Source organism: Macaca fascicularis, chromosome 16 (genome assembly GCF_037993035.2).
Source record: "Macaca fascicularis isolate 582-1 chromosome 16, T2T-MFA8v1.1".
NCBI lineage: Eukaryota > Metazoa > Chordata > Mammalia > Primates > Cercopithecidae > Macaca > Macaca fascicularis.
The window spans coordinates 56,167,652-56,180,003 of NC_088390.1; the positions used below are offsets into that span (position 1 = coordinate 56,167,652).

At 58.0% G+C, this 12,352-nt stretch overlaps 1 protein-coding gene and 1 long non-coding RNA gene across 11 annotated transcripts; one reads left to right on the plus strand and one right to left on the minus strand.

Annotated features, from left to right (window-relative positions):
• Nucleotides 1-2,196: 2,196 nt before the first annotated feature.
• On the minus strand, nucleotides 2,197-12,188 carry EPN3 (epsin 3). 9 transcript variants are annotated; one of them, XM_005583684.5, is made up of 10 exons: nucleotides 12,079-12,188; nucleotides 7,899-8,599; nucleotides 6,817-6,935; nucleotides 6,054-6,134; nucleotides 5,701-5,829; nucleotides 4,697-4,784; nucleotides 3,956-4,225; nucleotides 3,680-3,790; nucleotides 3,319-3,549; nucleotides 2,197-3,177 (listed from the first exon to the last, which is right to left on the minus strand). In XM_005583684.5, the coding sequence occupies exons 2-10, from the start codon at nucleotides 8,458-8,460 to the stop codon at nucleotides 2,846-2,848; spliced, it is 1,923 nt and encodes a 640-aa protein (XP_005583741.2). In that variant the 5' UTR covers nucleotides 8,461-8,599; nucleotides 12,079-12,188; the 3' UTR covers nucleotides 2,197-2,845. The 9 variants fall into 9 exon arrangements, 6 of the variants coding, with proteins under 6 accessions (XP_005583741.2, XP_073875430.1, XP_045231969.2 ...); XM_074019329.1 differs by having other exon boundaries at nucleotides 11,938-12,188; XM_045376034.3 differs by lacking the exon at nucleotides 12,079-12,188 and adding an exon at nucleotides 10,380-10,867.
• On the plus strand, nucleotides 4,279-7,734 carry LOC123569489 (uncharacterized). 2 transcript variants are annotated; one of them, XR_006693258.3, is made up of 3 exons: nucleotides 4,279-4,569; nucleotides 4,894-4,989; nucleotides 5,153-5,610. It is a non-coding gene; the product is annotated as an uncharacterized lncRNA (long non-coding RNA). The 2 variants fall into 2 exon arrangements; XR_010581825.2 differs by lacking the exon at nucleotides 5,153-5,610 and adding an exon at nucleotides 5,778-7,734 and having other exon boundaries at nucleotides 4,281-4,569.
• Nucleotides 12,189-12,352: the final 164 nt, after the last annotated feature.

Here is a 12,352-nt window from a genome sequence, read left to right on the forward strand (position 1 = left end):
CCAGCCTGGGCAACAAGAGCGAAACTCCATCTCAAAAAAAAAAAAAAAAGAAAGAAAGAAAGAAAGAAAAAGAAAGACACAGACGGGGAGCAGCCAGGGTGCAAAGGAAACCCAGACAGGGCAGCACGCCAGAGACGAAGGACAGAGTGTCTACATGTCAGACTTCTGAGGGGCCAGCCTGGCTAGGACAGAAAAACGTCCACTGGCTTCAGCAACACGGAGGCCATTGGTGTGCTTAGTGGGCGTCGTTCTAGTGAAGTCAGGCTGACAGCAGAAGTCGACCAGTCAGCTGAGGAGGAAGAGGAAAGGGAGGGGAGACAGAGAGAGATGATGCGTGCTTGACATGAGGGGAAAGTTGGGAAGACACTGTCAAGATGGATGGAGCTAATTAAGACACATTTCGATGGGAAGGATTCATCTGAGAGAAAGTGGTGGACGCCATCGAGGATAGAAGAGGTGGTGGTCCTGGGTGGCCCTGAGAATGTGGGGTGTGGCAGGTTGTTGGACAGGTCGGCTAGCCGGAGGGTCCAGCGGGTGCTCGAAATAACATGTTCTGGCTAGAAGGAATGAGGTTAAGCTCAGAGAGCCGGAAGCCTGCCTTGAATGTAGAGTAATTTGGGGTGATGACAAACCTCCAAGTGTGACCACGGTAAGGGTCACTGAGAGGTCAAGGGGCCGTAAGGTCCTTGGATAATGGAGCGACTTGAACTTGAAATTGAGGTAAGAGCTGGATGAGAAGACCATGAGCCAAGACCGAAGCATCCCAAAAATGAGGTGGAGTGGCAGCCCCAGGCAGGGAGGAGACAGAATGACCCATGGCACCACCCTCCTAGCAGGAGGGGTCTTGTAGGGAGGGAGGCAAGAAGCAAGGCTATCAACCTCTTCTTTGTGGGAGACAAAACAGCTCCCCTTGGGAGATCTCAGGGGGATCCAGTTTAGAAGAAGAGAGACTGGGTGGCAGGGCCACAAAGGCTGGGTCAGGGGACAAGAAGGATGGAATCATCCCAGGTTTGGGTGTAGCAGAAGATATTAATAGATGGGTGCTGGACTCTGGGTATTGCCTGGCAAAACCAGGAGTGAAAGGCATGATGGGTTCGTGCCTCATGGTCAGTCTCTGAAGAGGGTGGGCCCTGAGCTGAATGGACATGGGCCTGGGGGCATCCACATAGCAACCTCATCAGGAAGAAACTTCTGATCCCATTTGACAAGTAAGGAAACACAGGCACAGAGACAGGGAGAGGGTAAGTAATTTACTCAAGGTCACAAAGCATAACCACTTATTACTAAGTGATTCTTGTCAGGGTCAAACCTTGGAGCAGAACTTTGAGCCCTGTCAGTTTGACTCCTGAGCAGGTGTTCTTGTCCATCTTGTCTGTAACTGCCATTGTGGGACTCCCTTCCTCTACCCCCACCTTAGGAAGGGGAGTGGCATTGTGTCCCTTCACTCACCGACTTTGGTGGAAGGTCATTTGTCCCTAAAGGGGATGGGGGCTGGCTGCAGGCTGCCTGCAGAGCCAGGCCCCAAGCACTGAGGACACATCAGTGTCCAGTGGTCCAGTGATCAGGGAGCATTGAGAAGAAAAAGAGGCAAGGCTGGTCATAGGGGCCCCTCCTGGATTGAGTACCAGGCCTCACCCCACCCTTGGTTTCCCAGACTCCACATAAACCCCTAGAAGGGGTCTGATTCCCCCTCTGTGGCTGAGACTGAGTTTCTCACCAGCCTTGGTGAAGCAAGGGAGAAGGCAGAGTTAGATTTAAGGTGACTCAGTAAAACAAAGGAGCCTGGGAGCTCCTGCACTTGGCTCCTGCACAGCCGCATCACGTGCCCCTGACTTGTCTACCCTGCTGCCCCCTGGCTTGTCTACCCTGCTGCGCTCAAGCTCCTGGAGGTTGGATCCTTCCCAGGTGAGCCCAGCACTTTGTCCACAGCAGTCAGTCAATATTTGCTGAATTAATTCTGGGGCCCTGCCTGGCAGCTCCTGGCCTTGGAGCCAGACTGTCTGACTCTGAGTTCCAGCCCCGCCCCATATCAGCTTTGTGACTTTGAGCATGCCATTTAACGTGAGCCTCGGTTTCCTTGCCTGAAAAATGGGAGTAGTACCGGCTGCAAGGTGAGAGATCTGTGCAATCGCCCTACAGTGGGCTTTGCGCTTGGTTTCATGCTCTGCTGTCCCTGTTTTGAAATTCTTCACACGATTTTGAACAAGGAGCCCTCACATTTTCATTTTGTATTGAGCCCCACAAATTATGTAGCCAGGGTCCCGAACGGAATTAACAGTATTGTCTACCTCAGAGCGTCGTTGCAAGGATTAAATAAGCTGATCTGCTTAGCACATAAGCAGTACCCAATAAATAGGAACAAAGGCCTATTGTCTCTTGCTGTTAGCTCAGCCCCAGTGCCCATGTGTGATAAATGAATGAAATGACCGAATTGAGTGACAGCCTGGGAGCGTCTGGAAGCGAAGGTGCCTGGGTGACGGGGGATGGAGGTGAGGGTTGAGAGGAGCTGTAAAGGAAGCGGGGGCAGTTTTGCACCCCGCGTTGTGCAGCTGCAGTTTCCTAGACAGCCGGTGATCCACGCTGTGGTCGAGACCCGGCCGCCACACCTCGCAAAAAGTCCACTTGGTGAGAGCTGAGAACTAGGGTTCCAGTCTTTATTATGCGGGCGTTCAGTCTCTAGCTCCCGGGCCGTGGTCCATGTCCAGCTTCCGGAGCCGCCGCGTGATTCCAGCCGCCACTGGTTCAGCGACCCACTAGCACCGGCGCCCCGCCCCAGCCCCGGGTCCGGAGGCGGGGCCGCGGGGCGCCTGGCGCATGCGCAGGCCGGCCCGCGGCGGGGTGTCGCTCAGAGGAAGGGGTTCGTGCCGGTCTGCGGGGGCGGGGGCAGCGGCCCGGCTGAGCTCGGCGTGGGCAGCAGCGGCTGAGGCAGGCGCGCTGGGGGCGGTGCGAAGGCTCCGGCCTGCGGGAAGACGCTAACCGAGGCAGGGAGGGTCAAGCCGGCTGGCACGCTACTGAGCGGGAGGGGCAGAGAGGCGCTGTAGGTCATGGAGCCCAGGGGCGCCCCCACGGGCCCGCCCGCCAGGCCCAGCGCCGGCGACCCCGTGCGCATCTGGTTTAGCGTTGGCCTGCCCGGCTCGCCCGCGCCGAACGGGTTGGTGGGGGACGGAGCGCTGAGACCTGCAGAACGAGAGTGGCTTGGAGCGACCCGGGATTCAGAGCCCTACACCGGGAGGTCTTGGAAGTTGGGAAGGAGAGTGAGCTCCTCCGGCCGAGGCTAGGCTCTGAAAGCAGGAGCCCCTGGATTGAGGGACGTCTTACCTGTCAGAAAGGGGTTCCGGGTCTTTGCAGCCTGGGGTGCCTTGACCAACGAGTCAAGGTTGACCAAGGAAGAGGCGGAGGGGCCCAGGAAGGACTCGGGAGTCCGGCAAGCTCGGGCCTCTTTGCTTGGCTGGGTTAGTGCTTCGCCTAGTATGCCCAGGTCCAGGGCATCTGGCTCCTTCGTGCCATTTTGCTTGGAACTGGGGCTGGGATCTCCAAACAGGTCCAGCTCTGGAATAGAAATGCTAGAGCTCGCTGGTGGGGAGAGGGATTGGCGCCCGATGTGGGAGGAAGAGAACAGAGGCTGCTTGGGGTGGGCCCCTTGTTCCCCAGAGCCTCACCATTCCCTTGCCCCACTCACCCACAGGGCTGCTGGGCTTCCCAGAGGGCAGGGCCTGCTCCATCCCCTCCTTGATCTCTGTGGATTCTGGAGGTTTGGCAAATGAGTCAAAGGCCGAGGCAGCACCTACAGCTGGGGGAAGAGAGGGAGAGGAGATGGATTGGCAAAAAGAGCAGGTGCTGGTCTAACCCCTTTCCAGAGAAGCTACCCTCGTAACACATACAGTATCTGCTGCCCCCTTGGCTCTGCCTGGAAGTCCTCCAGCCCCTCACTCACATGCTCTGGCCCTCTTCTTACCAGGTGTGTCGGAGGTCTCAATGGAGGCTCCCCAAGGGTCAGCCCCAGTGCTGGGGAGTTTGTGGTGGGGAGAATTCAGTGCCCACGGGTCTGTGGTGGGGGGCCCAGCAGGCAGCACTGGGGTCCTGCCCCAGGGCTCAGAGGAGGAGAGCATGGGAGTCAGATCCCAGGGCTGGCTTCGGGACAGGATGGTTCCTGAGGGGATCGGAGACCAGGGGTCTGCAGAAGGCCCCCAGGAGGAGCCGCTGGCCTCTGTGTTCGGCCTAAAACCTGAAATGGGAACAGCATAGACATGATCCCAGGCCCACCCTTATCCCTCGCCCAGGGCGCTTCCCAGTTACCCAGCCCAAATCGGGAGGCAGGGGATCCATGTCACAGATGGACTGTGGCCTCAGGACCACCCAGCAGGCTGGAGCCCGTATTTGGCAAGTGACCCCAGGAACTGGGACCTGCAGGTGTGGGTGACTCAGGCCACCTTCCCAGGCAGGGACATGCTGAGCAAGTGAGTGCAGCAAGAGAACATTTGCTGCGTTTCCTAGGAGCTGGGCCCTTCAGACATTCTCCATAGCCCTCACTATGAAAGCCCGTCCCACAGGCGGCGGAGGCTCAAGGTGGTGAGTGACTTGCCCGGTGACACTCAGATGTTGTGGGGAGGTGGGGAGGTGCTTGGCCCGGCAAGTGGTTGGGAAGGAGGGGGCATTCAGGCCAGCCTGGAAGTCTCTTGCAGCCCTGCATGCCCACCTGGGATGTCCCATGGGTCAGCAGAGCAGTGTGTGGAGGGCGGGGCCAGGGCAGGTACGAAGATGTCAGCCAAGTCCAGGATGGAGGACTGTGGAGGGGAGAGGCAGCCGGGGCTCAGAAGTGGGTGGGGCCTGGAGGGAGGGCAGGCCCTGACCTGTCAGGCTAATGCCAGCTCATTCTCTTTATTCATTCCACAGATACCTATTCATGATCCCTCACCTCGACATAGTGCTTTACAGTTTATAATGTTTCTTCATCCACAGAGTACCTGATTTTCATAACAACCCTGTGAGGTAGGTAGGGCAGGTGATGTGCCCATTTTATGGATGAGCCAGCCAGCGCACAGAGGGTGGAATGGGTTTGCCTGAAGTCACACAGCCGGGGAGAGACAGAGCGGGGATAGAATCCAGGCCAGCAGAAAGGGGCAGATGTTTTTCAACCAGCCTACCTCCCTAGGTCAGTGTCCAAGAGAAATTGGCCACAGTGAACATGGGCGGAAAGGAGACCGCAGCACCCGGGCATGACATGGACAGCTTTGGAGGGCAGCCTTGCACTCAGCAGCTGCTCACTCCCCATGTGGAGAAAATACGTCCATGAGCCCGCGGTGTTTTCAGCACCATGTGCCTGGGCCCACCTTAGTCTTGATCGACAGTATCACATAATCCTAACATGTCAGAGCTGGAACTATCCAATAAGCACACTGTGCAGAAGGGGAAACTGAGGCCATGACAGTGACATGCCCCAAGTCATAGAGTAAGTGGCAGCAAATTCAGAACCCAAATCCAGGGGTCTCTGATCAGGATCCCTGTGCATCCCACTTTGCTGTTAACTCAGTCATCAGCCCATGCAGGGTGGGACTAGGGCTGCTACACCCCCACACCTATTTCATCTAATAAACATGTTAGTGCTTACTATATGCCAAGCACTACTCTGCTCTCTCTTTACAAATACTCAGTCCATGTCTCAGGCCCTGTCCATCCCACGCACCCCAGCCCACTCCCTACCTGGCTGGTTTTTAGTTTCTCTTCCTCCTTTTTCTCTTCTCTCTCGGTCTCTCTGTCCCGCCGATGGTGGACGGCAGGCCCTGCACCATTGGCCATGGGGGAGCCATCACCCCGCCAGGATTTCACCTCCTGCAGAAGGCACAGAAAGGGTCAGGAGCATGAGCGGCGCAGGCTGGAATCCGGGGACCTGTGCACCCGAGGCTGGAGTCGAGAGAGTGCAGGTGGGAGACAGCTGAGAGGTTAGGAGCGGCAGGGCCACCGGGTACAGCAGGAGGAGCCTGTTAGTGCCCTGAAGCACCTCCATCACCAGCAGCAACAGCAGCACCGGCAGCCGGGAGGGCTCAGCCCACTACCTTCTCGTGCTCCTGCCGGCTCAGGCGCAGAGCCAGCTGCAGCTGCAGGTCCTCATCCCTGTGGGAGGCTGGGGGGATAGGCTGCGGAGGAAGAGAGGTGTGAACTTGGCCCTGTACTCCCACCTTGGGAGCAGAAGGGCAGTATAGCCCTGCCTGGGTCATGGGGATGGAGAGACAGATGCCCAGCCTCAGTATGCATGGGCCATTTGCCCCTCAGTCAGCAGGGTGGGCGTGGCCTTCTCCCTGCCTGCATCTGAAATGCAGTTTAAAGATCAGGAAGACTGATCTTTTGCTTCTGAATCCTCTGAGAGTTCTCTAGGCCCTCCTGTGTGAGGCCCAGCTGCTTCCTGCCTGGTCTTCCTGGATCCACAGAGGTAGTGGCAAAGTTGATGATATCGGGGGCCCATCCTTGTCTCCCCACGAGGATAGCTGGTGGGCGGGGGCGGGCAGCATATCCCAGTGTCTCCTAGCAATGTCTGAGCTCACTCACCCCTTCCACCATGAGGTGGTAGCAGGCCCCCCGAGACACATCAGGTGCCCCTAATTGCACACCCGCTACTCTTTCCAGGCCAGGTGGAGAGGACTGGAGGCGGGGAGGCAGTCCCTGCCTGCGACAGACCGACAGAGACTGTGGGTCTTGTGCTGTCCTTGGGCACAGGAGTGGGGCTTCGGGTGACAGAGCCTGAGTCAAGGCTGAGGGGCTCCCAGGCATTCTCCCTCTAGCCCATCCCCTCCCCACCACAGTGGGGTTGCGTGGCCTCACCTTCTCTGCCTCCTCACGGCTCATGGCTAGGGCCAGCTGCAGCTGCAGTTCCTCTTCCCCTGACGTCTGAGGCCGGGCCTGCTCCAGGTCGGAGGTATAGCGGGGTGACGAAGAGGAGGCTGCAACGACCATCATGTCTCTGTGACCACACGATTACCCATTAGCTTCCACACCCCTCTGCCTGCCAGGAAGCTGAGGCTCAAAGAAGAGAACTGAGAGGAGGGGAACAACAGGCCGTGGAGGCCCCCGTGGGCCAGGCAGTGTGCTGGGCACTCTCTGTAAGTTCCCCATCCCACCCTGTCCCGGTGGGACGGCTCCAATCCCTCCTTAGCAGATGCACAGGCAGCACTTAGGGCACCTGACCAGGGTCCTCAAGCAGGACTTGAACCCAGGTGCCCTGACTCCAGCTCTTGGACTTCCAGATGGACCCTGTCCTGCCTGGGGGCAAGGGAAGTGCAAGGATAGGAGGTTCTAGTCCAACGAGGTCACAGCCTCACAGCCCTCAGCAAACTGTCAAAGGCTTTATGGAAGGCGGGCCATTCTGAGTATTCCTCAGATCGGGGAAGCCCCCACAACTCAGGGCAGGACAGTCAGGGACTGTCCGGCAGCTGCCCTCAGGTAGGGGGATGAAGGGGAATGCCATATGTCTGGGCTCGGGGTAGGGGACATTGCTGAGCCTGGTCTCATTTCATTCTCAAATCAAACAGTGGAGGTAGGTGAGCTTATCTCCACTGTACAGATGAGGAAACTGAGGTTCAGAGAACTGGTTGCCCAGGTCACACAGCTTGGAGGAAGCAGAATAAAGAATGCTATCTGTCTCCAAACCCATGCTTCCACCATCATGCCATCCTATCAAGACAGCTAACGAATGATGATGAATCTGTAACAACATTATTATCTGAGCTAACTTGTTGAGCACCTCCTATGTGCCGGGTGTTGTGCCTTGCATGTTACATTCCTTATGTCTGAATCCTCGTAACACCCCTCGGAGGTAGGTATTATGAACCATGGCTTGGATTGCAGAGCCAGGATTGGAAGTCGGGCCACCTCCCCATCCCAGCCACACGCTGGGGCTCACTCACAGTTGTAGGAGGACGGGGAGCCCCGGGAGCGGCCGTAGTCCTCGCCGTAGCGGCGGCTGAAGCCCAGCTGCCCACTGCCAATGCCGATGCCCTCCAGTGCCATGCGCTCCTTGGTCTTGAGGGCATGGGTTCGCTCCTGCCGCAGCCGCTCCTCATCCTTGAGCAGGGCCATCACTTGCTTGACCTTCTCGCGCACGTTGACGCCCTGGTCCTTGCCATCGCGGTCAATGTACTGGAAGTCCTTGAGTGTCTGGATGGTGTAGAGGTTCTCACGGCACTGGTGGGCCACCCGCTCAGAGCCTGTCTTGAGCAGGTAGTCCAGCAATGTCAGAGCCTTGTACACGTGCCGCCAGTTCTTGCCGCTGTCATTGAGCCGCCGCCACAGCATGCCCATGACCTCGGTGAAAGCCACTGTGTTGAAGGTCAGGTCAGCGATCTCGGACATAAGCGAACTGGGGGGGCCCCAGGGGTCATTGCTGGTGGCCTCGCGCACCTTGATTTCCGCCTCGGAATAGTTGTGCACGATGTTCTTCACCTGGCGCCGGAGCGCGGAGGTCGTCATGGCTGGAGACTTGGAGGTGGGTGGCCCTCGCCCCCGCTGGAGATGGAGGGCTGAGGGCCACTGTGGTGAGGTCACGGTCTTGAAGGATGGGCTGCTGTGTTCTCAGCAAAGCAGCTGCGTCCTTGGGTTCCACATGGGGCTGAGGAAGAAAGGGCCAGGAATTCAGGGGCAAAGGCCTACCTTACAGGTCACTCAGCCACTGACCAACTAAATGAGGCCTGGCCAGAGTGTCCCTGCCTCCAGGGATAGCCTTCAGCGGCACATGTTCTTATTTCACTTATAATGCAGCAGGCACTTGGAGCTTTGCATGCTCATCTGTCTTCACAGTCACACCACAAAGATGCTGTTGTCATTGTTTCCATCCACAGATGGGAAAGGTAGGGCTTAGAGTATTAAATGGGCCTGGCACAGTGGGTCATGCCTGTAATTCCAGGACTTCAGGAGGCCAAGGCAAGAGGATCACTTGAGGCCAGGAGCTGGAGGCTGCAGTGAGCCATGATCGTGCCAGTGCACTCCCACCTGGGCAACAGAGTGAGACCCTGTAATATTAAGTGACTTGTCTGAGATCACAGAGCTGCTACATGGGGGACCAAGACGACCCTAGGAAGCCCCACCTAAGAGTGCATGGCCTCATAGGGGAATGCTAACGGGATTCCAGGAAGGCTCGCTTGCCTTGCTTCTGCTGCGCCACCACCTCTGTTTCTGCTGAGATCTAGCTTAAGACCTGTCCTTCCCAGCTCCTCAGCTCACTTTTCTCATATTGTTAATTTTTGTAGTTTGGTGCATTCAACACCTATTTCCTGGAGGCCTTTTCTGAGCCAGGCATCATGCCAGGCACAGAACACACGCCTTGGTCCACCCACGTTCAGTTGTGAGGGTACAGAAAATCACAGTCCAGTGTGGGAGTGCAGAGCCGCCCAGGAAGACCCAAGCCAGGAAAATCAGGGGAGACTTCCTAGAGGAGGTGGTGGCGGAGCTGAGATCCAAGATCCAAGGGAAGAGTAAGGAGGAGTGAACCAGCAAGTCAGGGGAGCTCAGAAGAAATGCTGTGAACTGGGCCAGAAGGCAAGAAAGCAAGGATCATTTGAGGAAGGCTGCCCCTCAGAGATCTGGCCAAAGCCAACACTCCTGCCTGCCACCACCACTGCCACCCCCCACTTACACATGAAAGTGTTGAGGCCAGAGAAGGGATGAGACCTGCGTGCGTCGTATGGCACGTAAGTGGCAGAGCCTGGACTAACATCTAGGTCTCCAGAAGACTAATCCAATCCTTATTGTCAGTGTTACCCAGCTTAGTCATTAATTCATCGGTTTGCTTTACTGTCTCAGTCCCACCTTCTAAGCTAGAATGGAAGCTCTCTGAAAGTAGGAACAGTCTGGGTTCTCCAAAGTCCCAAAGCCCTGGACACATGGTGGACCTCTGCTACCCCAGCAGGGAGAAAAGCCAGGCCAGCCCAATTCGCCCCTAATAGCCGCAGGTCCAAGCTGTCTGCTGAATACAACCCCAGGCCCCAGGTCCTCCCAAGGCCCTTTCAGAAACCAAAAGAGGAATTCCCTGACCACCGCCATTCCTCCCACACTAGCGCTGGTCTGTGCATGCACACACACACTGGCTGGGCCTGCAGAGCCTCCACTTCACCCGTGAACTCTCCCCCACCCACCAAACAACTCTCGGCTCCACCCTCCATCCCAGCCCTTGCCCCAGCTGGTCCCCAGGCTGCCAGAAGCAGGAATCTGAAGGAGACCTTCCCCCACCCGACACCATGTTCCTTCCACCCCAGCCCCGCCAGTGCTGGGCTCAGTTCAAAGCGGCCCCACGCTTTGAAAACACGCCTTGGCAGGTTTTGTTTGGGGCCCAGAGAATAGGATCCCGTGGGAGCAGACGAGGTGGAGAGTGCCTGGCCCACAGCGCAGCCTACCTTTTGTCTCCTGTCTGTCTTCCCTTCCAGCGGGTGGTGGGCCTTCTGTGGGGATGCCACGGCCACAACTTGTTTAACTACTGCCCTCCCCCTTGCTAGTGACTCAGACCTGCCTTCACCTCCCCATCCCGTGGCTGGGGGTGGCAGAGTCAAGATGGGAAATAATGTGCACCGAAGCCTGCCCAGCGCACACCCCTACCGGCTGGCCACTGGAAGTAGCAGAACCAGTCGAGCACTGACTCCACCAGAGCCCTACCTGGACCTGGCTGCCCTGGCCCTCCGGCCCGGCCCAGGTAGGGGCACCAGCCTCTGGAAGGGGACTCTCAGTGTGGGCCCAGCGGCCCTGCCTGGACCTTTCTCACAGGAGGTGGGCATTCTCTGCACACCCCTGCAGGGGCTAGGGGGAAGTGTGGGGTCAGAAACATGGGGAGGCACCTTGATATTCCTTCTCTGGAGTTTGAGGGAACACGGTGAGGCTGCCAGAGCACAGAGAGGGGAGGAGGAAAGGAAGGAACGCGGGAGGGAGCAGCTGGGAGCGCTGCCAGCAGTGTTACAAGCAAAGGGTTTTATCGAACACAATATGCCCAGAAATAAAAGGGAGTGAAACAGAAACCCAGCGGCCGATAAGGCAGTGGCGGTAGCAGCAGCAGCCCTGGGCAGCTGGAGATGGAATTACTGCAGTGACCTTGAGCCGGACCCTGTCAGGTGGAGGGAAGGGCACAGAGAGGGCAGGGCCTGAGAATTCAGAGATGAGGGAGAGGACAGAGGAAGGAGGAGGCTGAGGGGATGGGAGCATGGCCAGCAGGTGGTGGGATGGGCCACGAGGCATGGAGTATCAGCTCTCGCCTACATACAGGGTCCCAAGGAGAACTGTGCAGTAGGGAGGGGCTGCTCTTCTCAGGGCCTGCAGGATGGGGGGATCTGGAGAGCTTCCCAAAAGTCAGGACCGAAAAACGCAGCTCGCTTGTCCCCAGCAAGGGCTTCAGAGAAATGGAAAGAACCCAAATCTGTCCAGTCACACGTGCATGAGTTTGCGCAAAGTCTGTGCATCCACCAGCCCAGCCCACACCCCATTCCCGTCCTCTGCTAAGGTGGGCTCCAGCCCCTGCCTCCAAATCAGGTCCAGCCTGAGCAGTGGGGAATGACAGTGCCCTTCTTGATGCTGTAGGAATGGGGGTGAGCTTGAGCTCTAAGCTTCTGGCCACTGTAACAGCTGCCTCCTGGGAGCACAGGAGATGGGGGAGGGGGGCTACCCTGAGGCTAGAGGTGTGCATGAGGGGCTGAGGAAGAGGAAACAGCAGAGATGTGCAGAAGGAGTCTGTGGGGAATGCCACCAAAGATACTAAGTCCCAGGATGGATGGGGAGGGGGCCCTGAGTCCCTTTCTGGGGGCTGCAGGGAGGGAGGGGTGGCAGGAACGAAGCCTTTAGGTCCTCTACAGCTCAGCCTTCTCCCTCGCACCTGGAAAAGAGACTAAGCCCCAAGCCCACTCTTTGCTCCCCACCAACTCCCACCTTCCATGCCGCCACTGCCAGGGAGGGGGCCAGGGAGGAGCTTACCTCCAGTGCGGGCTCCCTCGGCCCCAGCCCCGGCCCGAGTAGCCTCTGCGGTGACCCTCCAACCTGTGCAGCAGGGGGATGGCACAGCCTCGGGAGCGTCTCCAGAGCCATCCACCATGGACCCTCGTCCCAGAGACCCACCTGCTCCCAGGAGGCGCAGACCCCTCAGAGGGGCAGCGGCAGGGTCCCTGGAATGGGTAGCAGCTCTTCCCGCGTGCGTTTGCCTCCTAGCCAGCGCCAGGCAGCACTCCGAGGAAAGTTGCTCAGCTGGCCCGGCAGGTCTGCCTCAGCAGTAACAGGACACAGGAGGAAGCGCAGGGCAGGTTAACCCCTTCCTGCTGGCCAAGCAGGTGGTGCATTGAGAGGTGGGGGGCCTGCCTGTTGGCTGCCTCCAGGAAGTGCAGATCTGGAGCCA

What these genes read in the sequence shown, in the direction of transcription:
- EPN3 (XM_005583684.5), bottom strand. Translation starts at nt 8,460, where the DNA reads ATGACGACCTCCGCGCTCCGGCGCCAGGTGAAGAACATCGTGCACAAC. An exon ending in TGACCCATGGGACATCCCAG is followed by an intron (nt 4,226 to 4,696) that starts GTGGGCATGCAG and finishes TTCCCATTTCAG; the next exon opens with GTTTTAGGCCGAACACAGAG. An exon ending in TGAGACCTCCGACACACCTG is followed by an intron (nt 3,791 to 3,955) that starts GTAAGAAGAGGG and finishes CTCTTCCCCCAG; the next exon opens with CTGTAGGTGCTGCCTCGGCC.